Raw genomic sequence first — 16203 nt, forward strand, 5'->3', positions numbered from 1 at the left:
TGCATGTATATTTGAATATACTCCCCCCCTAGATGTTGTAAACGCACTTGTTACACTGAACAGTTTATATTATTTGTAAAAATTGCCGAATTACTTTGTTTAATGGGCGAATTACTTTGTTTAATGGCCGAATTACTATGTTGAATGGCCTATTTAGTATTTTGAAGTTTTTCAGTTTTTTAGTTTGAAAAATGCAGAGTAACCCACAAAAGTTGGGACTATAAAGACGACTTGAAACTCTTTAAAAAATCAAGTTTTATTTTGAAAAGATATATTCTACTTTATATCAAAATATTTCCACTCAATGTAGTCTTTAAATGGCTTATTTAATGATTCGGAAGAGAAAGAAAGTATTCCTTACAGTCGTCTCTGTAGTCTTATCCGTGGTGGGTTACCCTGTACAACAAGGTATTTANAATTTTTTCAGTCCCTTTCAGCCTGAAAGGGAGTTCAAAGTGTACAAATCATGTAAATGTTCACAAATTATATGCAGTAGAGTACATTAATACAGTACAATACACTATCCATTTCAATTTCTAATTTTTTAAAGCTGTTAAATAAACTTTATAAAATGAATTAGGCGAATTAAAAACTTTATTTGATTTATAGTTATAGCGGAAAATCATCGTTTGTAAAGTGAAAGGCATAGAGTCTATGTGAAATGATCATTGGTCAATTATGAAACCAGCATATTTCATAATTCTTTTAATATCAATTTTAGATTTTCTATAAAATGATGTTCCAGGGCCCAAAAGGTTATATACAAATATGTGAGAAAGAAAGTATTCCATAAAGTCGTCTCTGTAGTCTTATCCGTTGTGGGACCCTGTACAACAAAACTAGTATTTACCCTAACCACAAAACTAGTATTTACCCTGTACAACAAGGTATTTACCCTGTACAACAAGGTATTTACTCTGTACAACAAGGTATTTAGCCTGTACAACAAGGTATTTACCCTGTACAACAAGGTATTTACCCTGTACAACAAAGCTAGTATTTACCTTGCCACATCTGCATAAGAATTGCCAGGACCGGTATCCCCCACGATACTCTCAATATCTGAAACATAAACAATTAAAGAAGAGTAAGAAACTTTTTAACGAACAAAATGAACTTATCGTCTCCTCTTTCACTACCAGAATATTGGAGATTTAACCAATAACAGATTAGTTATTCTTCAAGCGTGCTTAACTCATTTCGTCCATTCAAAAACATCCACCTCAGAAGAGGGAAGAGTCTATCATATCGAATTGTCGAAATTTATAATCTGTAATAAATATAAACCAATTTCTTTGTCGTAATGAAATTCCAATGTTTTTCGGTAAACCGGAAGTGAACAACTTACCTCCGACCACCTGGGTCTTGATGTACTTCCGGTCCGAGAGCATCAAACTCCAGAACTTGAGAAGAACATGAACATCTTCCTTCAGAGGTTGGCCTGACCTCACCTGCTTAGGATTTGGATCAATTTTGGCCTCCTGGATCCAGGGGGAAAAATATCAACAAAAGCCTGCTTCAAGGATCTGTAAGGTTAATATCAAATGATCCACCGTGCAATGCCTGATTTACAACGGTGACCTGTTTTTGGACTGTTCAGTTCATCGACTAAAGAGAGCTCTTTGATTAGATATTATAGACGATCACTTGAAATTACGCTTACAGTCCCTTTGAAAATAATCTTGTTAATCTCAAAACACAAATCTCACAAATCTGTTAACGAAAGTGAAATTATTAAAAACTTCCTAATCTCTGAATGTTTCATCAAGTATACGGTATAAAATAAGAGAAAAAATGAGAAAATTTCATTTCTCAAAAATATCAGTAAATCATCAAGAAATGTTTATGACCTAGATCCGGATCCTTTTTTTAGGACGGATACAAGATCCGGATCCAGGGTCCAGATCTGCACCAAAATAAAACGGATCCAAAGTACTTTGAACAAATTTGTTGTACACTGAATGGTTACTAAAAAAGTACAGATAAACTCGTTAAAAGAAACACATATCTGTTGGCCAAAAGAGATTGTATTGTATATATTTTAGACATTTTAGACAGTTGGCTCAAATTACCTGACATAACATTAATTTAGCTATTGCTTGCTTACATAGATAAAAAATAAACATAGATAGCTTATGTACGCAAAATCACCAAGAATTGTACAGTCAAATCTATATAATAGGAATATCTTTAAAACATCTCTGTATATTTATATCTTTCAAGATGAAAAATGTCGTCTTATGCGCAATCTATCTTTATCTATTGGTTGCATAGTGGGACAAATACAGATTCTATTAGTTAGGAATCAGAACTGGATTATGATAGATGTTATTTAGCCCTTTTTTGGGGAATTTTTAAATTAAAAAAACAAATTTTTCAAGAGGGTGGAAGGGGGGATGATTTTTAATGATATGGGAAAAAAAATTGAAAAAATTGAACAACAAGTAAGTTTCTACATTTTTTTTGATATTTTCCCCCAAAAATTCAGCTATTTCACCCTAAAAATTCAGCTATTTAACCGTAAAAATTCGGTTATTTCTCCCTAAAAATTCAGTTATTTCCCCCTAAAAATTCGTTTATTTCACCTTAAAAATTCGGTTAATTCTCCCAAAAAATCGTTAATTTCTGGGGAAAATAAATCATTTATAAATACAATTTACGCCCCTGTTTCATGAGTTATGATCAGACATACAAACAAACAAACAAACAAACAAACAAACAAAGATTACTACTTTATGTATATAGAATAAGATAAACCCTACCGGATACATTTTCTCTGTACAGAAGAAGTCCAAGGAGCATGAATATATATACAAGATAAACCCTACCGGAAACATTTTCTCTGTACAGAAGAAGTCCAAGGAGCATGAATATATATACAAGATAAACCCTACCGGATACATTTTCTCTGTACAGAAGAAGTCCAAGGAGCATGAATATATATACAAGATAAACCCTACCGGATACATTTTCTCTGTACAGAAGAAGTCCAGGGAGCATGAATATATATACAAGATAAACCCTACCGGATACATTTTCTCTGTACAGAAGAAGTCCAGGGAGCATGAATATATTCTCTGCCGAAGAACGTGCTTGGCCAGGGACTTGGGTAGTACTTCACCCTGCAGAAGAGACATTCCACAATTCAACAATCTAGAGACAGAAAATATATCAGGAAATGTGTTTGAAGTTGTTGAGTCAGGCATTCCTGGATAGCCAACAAAACTGAAAACTACAAATACATCCGCTGTACTGCAGAGAGAGAAAATAATCAATTTTGAAAAGTTTAAAAGACTGTTAAGGCTAAAATTCAGAGACTCTCCATATAAAGATGGCAATTACCGATTATGAGATGAATGAATAAATGACAGATAGGATGAATAAAAGGATGAATGAATGATTGATTGAATGAATGAATGTATAAATAAATAAATAAATAAATAAATAAATAAATAAATAAATGAATAAATGCTGATTAATCAAAAAATAAATGATTGTTTATATGAATAAATGATAATTAATCTAAAAATTACTGTTTTATGAATAATTGAACAAATAAATGAATGAAAGGAAGGAGAAATGAATGAATAAACGAATAAAAGGATGATAGAATGGAGAAAGGAATGAACAAATGATTAATTGACTGATAAAATAAATGAATAAATGAATGAATAAATGAATAAATGAATGAATAAATAAATAAATAAATGAATGAATGAATGAATGAATGAATGAATGAATGAATAAATGAATAAATTAATGTTAAGATGAACGAGTAAATGAATAAATGACAATATTAAAATAATAGATAAATAAATGAATGTATGGTTGAATATGTCCACCTGAATCTAGTTCCAGCAGCACTAACGTGTCTAGACATAGCTCCACTAGAACTCCCAACCTAAATTAAACAATAATAAATTAAAAGATTTGTGGATAAAAAGTTGAGTACGAGGTTTGATCTGTAAAAAAATGGAATTGAGATAAATAAACCTGCATACAGTAAACATTAACCAGTAAATATACTTGTACACTGTACAGAATACATGAACCTGTAAATACCTTGTACACTGTACAGAATACATAAACCTGTCCACTGTTCAGTGTACAGCGTACACAGTGTGCAGTGTACATAAACTAACCTGTATATCGAATGTCCGTTGAAGAAGGTCTGTGTACATCTCAACTTGATCTTGGGAACAGTACTTAGCTACCTCTATTCTCTCATGCAGGAACTTTATCCAGATATCATGAGGAACTAATCATTAAACATTAAAGGGACTGTCAACGTAATTTCAAGTGAACCCCAAATCGTTATTTAGACCCATTGACGCGGTCTAATTTGATGTGGGACACCCTGTACTTGGCATGTACCCTTATAAACTTGTCCGATAATGTATGAATTAGATATCCGAGTTCTTGTTTTTAAAAACTGTTTATTTTCTTTTGTGATTTTTCTGCATAAGTGACTTGGGCCTCTCTTTCTTCAGAAACAATAGAGAAATTATCAGAATTGAACACTTTCCAAGTCAGAAAAACGATGACATCTTCCACATTATTAATCAGATTTCAAGATTTTTAGGTCGTCTTTACTGTCTCAGTATTTGTGGTAAATTCTGTATCTGTACCTGTACATGGGGGGCGGGGGGCCAACTGCATTCCTTCTGTGGGGGCGAGGGGATCGCCTAGATCTTACACTGCATGTATATTTGAATATACTCCCCCCCCTCACTGCATGTATATTTGAATATACCTGGAGAAAAACTAGTTCATGTTGAGAGCAAGCAGAGAGAACCCAGTGCCAGCATTCAACAATATCAACCATTACATCAGCTCTAAATATCAACCATTAGCTCTAAATATCAACCATTAGCTCTAAATATCAACCATTAGCTCTAAATATCAACCTTTAGCTCTAAATATCAACCATTAGCTCTAAATATCAACCATTACATAAGCTCTAAATATCAACCATTACATCAGCTCTAAATAGCAACCATTACATAAATCAACAATCAGCTCTATACATCAATCATTTTTATAATATACTTGCCAAAATTCCTTTAGTTCGTGAAAAAGTCTTCAAATATTAGCTATGTTATCATGATGAACCGACAAACAAAACAATTTGGGGTCCAAAGACAAACGGGCAAAAATACGACAAAGGACAAAATCATAACGGGTCAAAAACTACGTCAAACGTACGTCAAACGTACGTCAAGCGTACGTCAAATGTACGTCAAAAAGTACGACAAACAGGTAAAACATATTTAAGATTTAAGACACAGTGAAGATTAAATCATTCATTCATTCATATATTTATTTAACTACAAAGTATGAGATATTACAGATAAGCAATCACAATTTACTATGCAGTTTGGACCCGCCTAACCAGGGTTGGTTGTTTTGAGTGGTTGGCCCGATGTTAATTAACGATACTGAATATTAGGGAAGATACCATTGCAATCAATATTGAGCCACGTACCGGGTTTATCCTGTTTTACCTGAAGAGTTTAACAGGGGCGTAGGCCAGTGTAAAGAACAGTTTTCTAGGGGGCTTTACGCCCTTGTCCCCCTGCAGTTCAAATCCATTTTGTATGTTTATTATAAATTTTGAGATATACAAAAATTCTTGCTTAATCAAAAACTTACCAAGATTTAAAACATCTAGGAAAAAAATTGTTTAATCTTAAAGAAATGGATTTTTTTAAATCAGAAAATTTTGGAAGAACATGAGTTTTCAATAAGCTTAAATGAGAAAGATTACTTTTTTTATTCATAGCAAATATTTGTTTTGATTTCCTTCAAAACATTTTAAGCCAAAAAAAATGGGGTTTGAAGTAGCTTCAACCTTTTTTTGGTAATATTGAAATGATTAAACAAAATGGCTGCCTGAAGTGCTACAATGAGTCCTGCAATTTTCCATATCGCGTCGTGGAATTTCTCTAGGAGCTTAGGAAACTTCTCCTCAGTCTCCTGCGCGGCATGAACAGCCTGCGCTGCAGAATCCACATTCCTGCGCATACAAATCTGTAGTAACTCTGCTTCTGTGCATATAAACATGTGACTAATCTGCGAAAACAAACATGTGAATAATCTGCGCAAACAAACTTGTGACTAATCTGCGTAAACAAACATGTGAATAATCTGCGCAAACAAACTTGTGACTAATCTGCGAAAACAAACATGTGAATAATCTGCGCAAACAAACATGTGACTAATTTGCGTATGTGACTAATCTGCGCAAACACATATGCGACTAATTTGCGCAAACAAACATGTGACTAATCTGCGTAAAACAAACACATTGGTTAATCTGTGCTAACACCAACAAATTCTTAATGATTTAAAACAATTCTAAAATAAATAATTATAGTGCGTTAATTAATCTTAAATAACCGAAACATGTACTGTCAATAAACAAAACATGGCGTAAACTAAGAAAAACTCAGCCTAGTAACAAAGGACATGTTGTTATATAGTTTACTTTATAAGTTTCTCCATGAGAGGTTCCCAGCCCTGTGAACCAACATCAGAATCGTCTGATAAATCCAGCATACCGGTTACCTTCATCAAATATATTTCATCTGTTTCCGTAATATATAATAATTAATTCAAATTAAAGCATAATGAATGAATGAATCAAATGAATCCAAAGAATCAACGAATCATTGGACCAATGAATCACTGAATCTAAATGAATCTCAATGAATCTCAATGAATTCAATAAATCGCAATGAATCGCAATGAATCGCAATGAATCGCAATACAACTAAATAAATCACAATGAATCTCAATAATCTTAATGAATCTCAATGGATCTCAATGGATCTCAATAAATCTCAATAGATCTCAATGAATCTCAATAGATCATAGGATCGATGGGTCAAATGGAGCTATGGCTAAATGAATCAATGAATCAATGAATAAAAAAATCAATTGATCAATTGATCAATTGATCAATGATAAATGAAAAATCTAAAAATCAAAATATGTTTGTATAAATTTATTATAAACTATAAATAGAACCTACCCTGCCACTAAATGCTTTCCTTTGTGAAAGACTGGAAAAGAAACTGCTCGTGTCATTCTTTACACAAGTTGGTCTGCAACAAATCATGTTAGAATAAACAAATCAATTTGAAAAAAATATGTTAAAATATAAGATAAGATTTGATGTTGCCAAGATTTTGAAAATCACATAAATTTTTTTTGGTATGTACTAAGATAGTAAACTTGGATGTCTGGTATGTACAAAGGAAATATACCTGGATGTCTGGTATAATGTTAGTTTACCTGGATGGCTGGTATAATTGTTAGTATACCTGGATGTCTGGTATAATGCTATCATACCTTGATGTCTGGTATAATTGTTAGTATACCTGGATGTCTGGTATAATGTTAGTATACCTGGATGTCTGGTTTAATGTTAGAATACCTGGATGTCTGGTATAATGTTAGTATGCCCGGATGTCTGGTATAATGCTAGCATACCTGGATGTCTGGTATAATGCTATCATACCTTGATGTCTGGTATAATTGTTTGTATACATGGATGTCTGGTATAATGTTAGTATACCTGGATGTCTGGTATAATGTTAGTATGCCCGGATGTCTGGTATAATGATAGCATACCTGGATGTCTGGTATGTTGAAGGTAAGCTATCAGAAAGTGAATTAAGAGATGCAAAGCTATGAACACATTCAGTAGCTAGAGACAGACCAGCGTGGGATCCTGTACCCTCATCCCCCTACAACACAGTGCAAACAGAATGTGCAGTTGAGTGACAAATAATACAAATCTAGAACTACTAATCCATAATCTCATTTTATATTTGGTAATTGGTATACAATTTACTTTTTGATGCACTGACTAAAAAAGGAAAAATTTACCATTTTGATACTTTTCACCCAAAATTCGAAGATTTTCCCATATCCTCCCCCCTCCCTCCATTATTCTTAATAAATATCCGCCCTTCTCCAATCTCCATCCCTGGGGTGCCCAAACATCTCCCTGCTGTACCTTGTTATTTATATACTCCTTGAGGTGGGAGCGCATAGTATCAGGAGCCCACTTCACGGCCTCTTCTATAATAGCCTTGCACCTAGACAACAGAATGGGAGATAGAAGAGAATAAAAACATATTAAAGGGACAGTAAAGGGAAAATGAAAGCTAATCACTTTAGCTCTTGATCGCGACCCATAAAAGTTATATCTGATGTTCCTGTCTCGAGAAACTGATATAAAACTGTGTTAAAATTATACGAAAATTCATATATGTAAAATTTTGAAAATCTGAAACTTAAATCACGTGACCAGAACTATCACCAATGGTAGAGCAGTATACTGGTCACGTGTCTCCGCCTGTATCACGTGACCACTTTACTTCACTGCCATTGGTGGAATTTCTGGTCCAGTAATACGGATTTAAAAATAATATTATGAATGAAATCTATTGAAAATAGAAATAACAAATATAAAAGTAAACCTAATTTACAATTAGCTTTCTCTGGGATATCATCGTTTTCAGATTGGTTGCTTATTTGGTGAATATGATCTGTTTAAACCTACTACTTTTATACAAAATTGTATATATATTAATTTTCGTATAGATTTGACACAGTTTTATATCAATTTCTCGAGACATGAACATCAGATATTACTTTCATGTGTCGCGATCAAGAGCTAAAGTGATTAGCTTTCAGCCTATACCCCCTTTCAGCCTTTACCCCCTTTCATTTTTCCTGTACAGTCCCATTAAGGGAATGTATGCGTAATTTCAAGTGACCCTCCATGCAAAGTTGGATTTACAACAGTACCCTTAAAAGGTTTGTCTGATCAAGGAACAGACGCAAAATCTAGAAAAACGACAATATCTTCCACATTATTGATCATTCATTGATTATTCAAGGGTACCGTTGTGAATCGGGACAGAAGGTCACTTGAAATTACACATACAGTCCCTTTAATGAGTAAAATATTAATTAAAAAGCTAAAAAAGAGAAGAAAACATAAAAAATGTTAAAAACTTTCATCAAGAAAACAAATATATTTATATTTCAATAGAGTAATTGAAAGACTGATTGTTAAAATAATAAAAAATATTGTCTGATCGATTGATAGTTAATTGGATAGATAGAGAGGTATAGAGAGAGAGTGACAGGCAGAGTGAGAGAGACTGAGATAAATAAGTAGATTAATTGATCAATTGTTAAATGACCGATAAATTGAATAAATAATTGCTTGATAACTTTATGATAAATTGATCGATTAATCGATTGTTGGTTTGGTTAATTTTTTGCTTAATTGATTGATTACCTGATAAAGTGATTGATTTATTGATTGACATTGATTGATTAGTTGTTTGTACATAAATTGATAAATTAAATAACTGATTACTTAATAGCTTGATAAACTGATTATAATCTAAACATTGTTTGCTTATTTGATTGATTGATTTGAATTGCTTGCTTGATTTATTGATTAATTTATAAATTGATTGATCATGATTGGCAACCTGTTAGCAAAGTCTTTGACCATCTGCTCCCTTTCTGCCTGGGTATCTTTCAGCATAATGGACTGCCCCGTATTGTGACCAACCTAAATATTTACAGTTAGAATGGTAGATAGATAGATAGATAGATTATACAAAGATAGATAGATAGATAATTTAGAAAGATAGATAGATAGATAAATAATATAGATAGATAGATCCTTCAGCATACTGGACTGCCCTGTGCAAATGTTTTAGAAAGCCCCTGTACTTAAAGGGAATATATCTTAAAGTGCAAATATTAAAACCGCTTTATTTAACACAATTCTAAGTTATAAAATGAAAACAAATTCATGATAAGACTTATTTTTTAAAACCGGAATTTATTCCTATAAAGTCTGAATATAAAACTTACATAAAAACTTGCTTATAGCTTTGATATGTCATTTCAAATCCTATACATGTTATAACAATTTATTAGTACAGTAAAACCAATATAAATACTTAGCAATAGTTTTAATGTCGTATTACATATTTAAGATCAAATGCCGCGGAAAAATGAGTTTAATATTAATATATCAATTGCATTCATATTTCAGGGCTATTAATTTATCTTGAATTAAAAATAAAAATATGTTTCTTTCATAGATAAAGATAGATTGCGCATAAGACGACATTTTTCATCTTGAAAGATATGAATGTACAGAGATGTTTTAAAGATATTCCTATTATATAGATTAACTAGGTCGGTTGTGAACACTGGCTNTTAGTTTTGATTTTATGGAAAAATGATTTTAGTAAATGCTGTTTAAAAACACAGTAGTATTTACGACTTGATTTGTGTTTAGTGAAAATGTTTCATCCTTATTGTATAACCGGTAGAATATATATCTAACAACTGGGATAATTATCATGTTTAACATTATTCACCTGTTTTTCTTCTAGCTAGTTACTACGCGGTATTTAGATATATTTTGGTATTTATTTTATACAAAGAAATGATGCCCGCTTTGGAAGAAGTAAACAAACATATGAATACCAGACTCGGCGTTCGGGCTCTTCTATTTCAACTTTTAATTGTTGCTTTATCTGTGAACAAAAATAAAAAATTTCGTGGATTTCAAAATATTTTTTCGTGGATTTTCAAAATTTTTTCGAGGCAATTTTTGATTTTCTGATCATTCATAAACCTTTCCAGGGGTCCTGTGACGTCTCACAAAAATATTGGACCCGATTGCTTCAGTCGTTTTGACGTGTAAAAGTTACAGACAGACAATTTGTATGAATATTCCCCTAAAAAAGGTTTTAAAGGTACCATTGTGAATCAGACATAATACTACCTTGTCCAACATAGAGTACAGAACACGTCTGGACCAGAGAATATGAGGGAATTGATCAACCATGTTAGACAGAAACTTATCTGCCAACCTAATAATTCATTTAATCAAGAAAAGATCAAATCGATCAGCCAAATTTGATTTTTCAACTTAGCAATTGATTTAATCATTTCTAGGAAGAAATAAGATCAAATCGAACAGTCAAATTTGATTTTTCAACTTAATAAAATTGATTTTATCATTTCTAGGAAAAAGACAAAGACAAAGTTGAAGATTTTTTTTTATTAAAAGAGAATTCCTTTTTTTGAATTAGTTGATAAAATATTTTGTCATTAAGACATTTAAAAAAAAAATCATATATATGAGGAGAGTTGCTTTCTACTCCAGAATTTGCAGTTTAGTACAGGGTGTCCCAATAAACATGGTAATTTAAAGAAGACTTCCAAATCGTCTTAGTAAAGAATTAGCTTTGTGTTACCTAATTTCAAAGGTCAAAATAATGTTACGTCTGCTAGAGTATATTTCATTTCTGCAAAACGTTGTATGATGTTCTGTAACATTTCTTCAAGATAAACACCGAACAGTGAAGAGAAACCAACTGTACTGTGTTTGTAAACACGAATTTCTGATATTATTAAGTACAATACAGTCTATATAATAAAACAAGACATTTATATATATATATATTCAGACCGAATGGGCTGAAATTTGTTGTGGACACTCATAGTTGGCCAGGGGGTGTTCTAGGCTAAGCATTTTTTTCACGGGCAACACCGGGCCCTCCAGTTTGTATGCAATAAAAACATAAAAACAACAAATTCTGAACCCTAGCAGACGGATTAAAGCTTTCCTATTAGGCATCACCATACAAAATCAAAAATCATCTAGAAAGACGATATCAAAATCGTTGCTGAATTCACATGTGCAGTGCTTAGGATCCATTCAATTTTGATGCGGATCCGGATCCTGGATCCGCACTGGAAAAAAATGGATCCGGATCCAGGTCATATCTTTAAGATTTACTGATTTGTTTAACAACAAATAATTTTCAAATTTTTGTTTTATTTTTTTTCGCTTATATTTATCCTTAAACTTGATGAACCATTCAGAAATGAGGAAATTTTTTATAATCTCTCTTTTTTCAAAAGTTCAGATTTGGGGTTTAGGAGTAAAAATGTTTTCTTTTGCAGTTTTTGGTTGATATATTACAAGGATCCGGATCCGTGGATCCGCATATTTTTGCGGATCCGGATCCAGGAAGCCAAAATCTTGCGTATCCAAAAGATCCGGAGCTCCAAAAGATCCGGCTCCGGATCTTAAGCACTGCCCATGTTTATTGTGAACCGAACATGCCAATCTATTAAACTATATACCTCTGGATTGCTTTGTTCGGATTGTTGAAATGAATGAGAAGGATTTCTGCATGATTTTCCAAATCTAGTTCGCGAGCTGCAGATTTAGGTTGACCCGCCATAACAGCCAGAAATTCCTGGATACGGGTCAACTTGTAGATCACGATAAAAGACATAAGTAGAACCCCCCCCACCACCACCCAAAGTATATTCACTCGTTGAATATAAATTATCTTGAAAATAAAATCTATCCTAGACTAACTCAACAAAAGATTTAGATAAAGCTCTAAAAGAAACATTTTAAGAACAAAAATACAAACTTGAAAAATTTAAACAATAAAATTTTACTAAATCTTTGTTAATGACAAGTTTTTCCTTGAAAAGTTTCTCCACAATTGAACAGATACAGTCATACACACCCGTCTTATCCTAGATAGAGAGAAATATGTAATATCGCGTGAGGCAAAGACGACTTTTAAACATCGTCCTAATATGGCGACTTTACCTTCTGAATTGCTTTATCCTCCAGGTAGTCGAAGAGAATATGGAATGTCGCCTTCTTGCTGCTGTGAATCCTGATAGAGTCGTCTCATCAAATTAGGTTACTTTCTATAAAGTGCCAAATTTACCACAAAAAAATGACAGAGAAGATGAGACTTTCCTGAGATACTCGAGCCAGAACACTGATTTGAGGTATACCAGTATAGGAAACTGATATTGCTTCAGTAGAGTTACAATATTAGGCGGAGGCTCCAGTTGGGTCAACAGCTGATTCTTCAGCTCATGAAGCTCATTCAAGCTCACTCCGTCCTTAAAATAATATATATTCAAGCTCACTCCGTCCTAATAATAATATACATAAGCTCACTTCGTCCTTAAAATAATAAATTTAAGCTCACTCCGTCCTTAAAATAATATATTTAAACTCACTCCGTCCTAATAATAATATATATAAGCTCACTCCCTCCTAATAATAATATATACATATAAGCTCACTCCGTCCTCATAATAATACATTAAACTCACTCCGTCCTAATAATAATATATATAAGCTCACTCCGTCCTAATAATAATATATTAAAACTCACTCCGTCCTAATAATAATATATATAAGCTCACTCCGTCCTAATATTAATATATTTAAACTCATTCCGTCCTAATAATAATATATATATAAACTCACTCCGTCCTAATAATAATATATATAAACTCACTCCGTCCTAATAATAATATATATAAGCTCACTCCCTCCTAATAATAATATATACATATAAGCTCACTCCGTCCCCATAATGATACATTAAACTCACTCCGTCCTAAAATAATAACATATACAAACTTTTTATCCTCAAGAACTGTTTATACCTGAGCTATTGCAGATGTGAATGATATTAGTCTGAGATCAGATCTCTGAGCTGAGTTGAATGTAAGTTTCGGAGATTTAATCGAGATCTCTTTCACCCCATCATACCAGTCCTAGAGATTAGAGATTATACCAATCCTAGTGATTAGAGATTAGGACAGTTACTTGCTTTAAAATTATCAGATGGATAAATAGAAAGACATAGATTTAGATAATTTTAAACCGAATTGCAGGCGATTATTTCTGGTATATATTGAATTGCAAGCGATTATTTCTGATGTATATTGAATTGCACGCGATTATTTCTGGTAAATATTGAATTGCACGCGACTATTTCTGGTAAATATTGAATTGCACGCGATTATTTCTGGTAAACATTGAATTGCACGCGATTATTTCTGGTAAATATTGAATTGCACGCGATTATTTCTGGTAAATATTGAATTGCACGCGATTATTTCTGGTAAAAACTGAATTTCTCCTTTCCTTAACCTTTACAGAAAAGATCAAAATCAACAGGTATGAACAAAATATACTTTTTAGGAGGAAATATGCCCTTAAAAGTAAAGACATTTTGCCGGAAAATTCATATGGATGCGGCTAGGAAGATATATGGGTAAGCTCAGGGCCGCGACTCTGTGTTTGTGAGTCAACTTGTTCGCTCTGCAAATTTTCTTTAAAGGGACAGACCGGCTATGTAAGGTAGTTAAACTTGAGTATGCAGTGTTGTGGACAAATTCTTTAGGATTCATTTGAGACATACAAAACGTTTCCACGATGTATAATTACTGAGTTTGAGTGCATAGTCGACGTTCAAAATTATGAATTTGGGTGGATACGTTTTCAGAATCGGTTTTTTAAAATTATTGAATAATGACGACGAAAAATATAGTAAAAATTCTATAGTACTGTGGCGCCCCTGGATTCCTGGAATGCAGTAACAGCATATTCCATACTTCACATGTTATTGTTTAGATTATGATATACTGCATCTAGTATAAGTACTGTTTTTGATAAATATATATTCAGTCAGTTTATTTGGTCTTATTCATTTGGTCTTATTCCTTTCGTCGCTACATTTTGGTGACCCCGACGTGATTCTTTTGTCGGAATTAAATCCTCTCGTTGAAGCGCCCGAAATTGGTTTCTACCGAGTCCCTGCTCTTTTCATACTATGTGGCGCCCCTGGATTCCTGGAATGCAGTACACAGCATATTCCATACTTCACATGTTATTGTTTAGATTATGATATACTGCATCTAGTATAAATACTGTTTTTGATAAATATATATTCAGTCAGTTTATTTGGTCTTATTCATTTGGTCTTATTCCTTTCATCGCTACATGCATTAATTAGATGTTGAGGAACATATTTCTCAAAAGAATTTTGTCAATAAATCGAAGTTAGAATTAATTATTTCCTTTTTCATCATTATATAGAATTTCTTTTTTCTATGAATTTGTTCGCCGATTTCTTCAAATTCTTCAAATGTCGTCTTTTTATTAAAAATTCCAGAAAATCTGCAGAAAATATTTGTGATTAAAGAAAGAGTATAGAAACTAACTATTGAATAAGATAAGAGTTAATCTTTATTTTCTCAACCTGTTCCTAAGCAACTAATTAGTTTACTGTAGAATTTTGTTTACTTTTTTTTGTTGTCGTTATTTAATAATTAAAAAAAAAAAAATTCTGAAAACGTATCCAGCCAAAAGTACGTATTTGAACGTCAACTTTGAACTCCAACTCAGGATTTACAGATCTTTAAAAAGTCTTATATGTCTCAAATAAATCCTAAAGAATTTATCCACAACACTGCATACTCAGTTTAAATACCATACAAAGTCGGTCTGTCCTTTTACTTGGGAAATGTTGAATCTAAGAAAAAATGTAAGTTTAAACGGTTTTTTAATTTCGCCAAATGTAATAGAGAAAAATCTTTTCGAGAACAAAATTTAAACCTAAACAACATTACTAAATACAGCACTAAATAGATTACTCATTGCCCAGCACATGACCGTCCCTGCAAAGTGTCAATGCCCGATTCACAACAGTACCCTTAAAAGCTTTATCTTATCCTAGTAAGAATTTGATAGCTTTGAATTTTGAAAACTGATTTATTAAAAATGACTTAAACATTTCTACTAATTGATGAAAACAATAATAATCCAAATTAAACATTTTTAAACCTAGAGAACGATATGTTTTTTTTAATTATTAATCATATAAAGATACTGCTGTGAATCGGGCATTGTCACCTTAGAAAGGAGTTCCTTGAAATTACGCGCAGTCCCTTTAAATTGTCTAAATAAGACTAAACTAACCTGTGGCCAGACCCCAGACTCTTCACTAGTAAACCCCATAACAACACAATACTGCCAGAAATCAGAGAACAGTTTCTTCAATCTTAACAATATATAACAATAAGAGAACAGTTTCTTTAATCTTAACAATATATAACAATATAAGAGAACAGTTTCTTTAATCTTAACAATATATAACAATATAAGAGAACAGTTTCTTTAATCTTAACAATATATAACAATATAAGAGAACAGTTTCTTTAATCTTAACAATATATAACAATATAAGAGAACAGTTTCTTTAATCTTAACAATATATAACAATATAAGAGAACAGTTTCTTTAATCTTAACAAT

At 32.4% G+C, this 16203-nt stretch overlaps 1 protein-coding gene across 1 annotated transcript in view; it reads right to left on the bottom strand.

Annotated features, from left to right (window-relative positions):
- Positions 1 to 16203, bottom strand: part of LOC111715568 (phosphatidylinositol 4-kinase alpha) — a gene marked incomplete in the record, with an annotated part of 46064 nt that overhangs the window by 14993 nt on the left and 14868 nt on the right. The window contains 22 exon segments of the mRNA XM_023490927.1: positions 1005 to 1062; positions 1349 to 1451; positions 3027 to 3153; positions 3843 to 3901; positions 4143 to 4258; positions 4629 to 4692; positions 4754 to 4835; positions 5505 to 5575; positions 5893 to 6016; positions 6488 to 6567; positions 7034 to 7106; positions 7636 to 7751; positions 8024 to 8105; positions 9519 to 9601; positions 9918 to 9949; positions 10810 to 10922; positions 12205 to 12320; positions 12559 to 12612; positions 12689 to 12758; positions 12845 to 12993; positions 13549 to 13659; positions 15869 to 15952. Of these exon segments, the coding sequence (XP_023346695.1) occupies positions 1005 to 1062; positions 1349 to 1451; positions 3027 to 3153; positions 3843 to 3901; positions 4143 to 4258; positions 4629 to 4692; positions 4754 to 4835; positions 5505 to 5575; positions 5893 to 6016; positions 6488 to 6567; positions 7034 to 7106; positions 7636 to 7751; positions 8024 to 8105; positions 9519 to 9601; positions 9918 to 9949; positions 10810 to 10922; positions 12205 to 12320; positions 12559 to 12612; positions 12689 to 12758; positions 12845 to 12993; positions 13549 to 13659; positions 15869 to 15952 (1967 nt within the window).

The sequence above is a fragment of the Eurytemora carolleeae genome, unplaced genomic scaffold, assembly GCF_000591075.1.
Source record: "Eurytemora carolleeae unplaced genomic scaffold, Eaff_2.0 scaffold430, whole genome shotgun sequence".
Lineage (NCBI taxonomy): Eukaryota > Metazoa > Arthropoda > Copepoda > Calanoida > Temoridae > Eurytemora > Eurytemora carolleeae.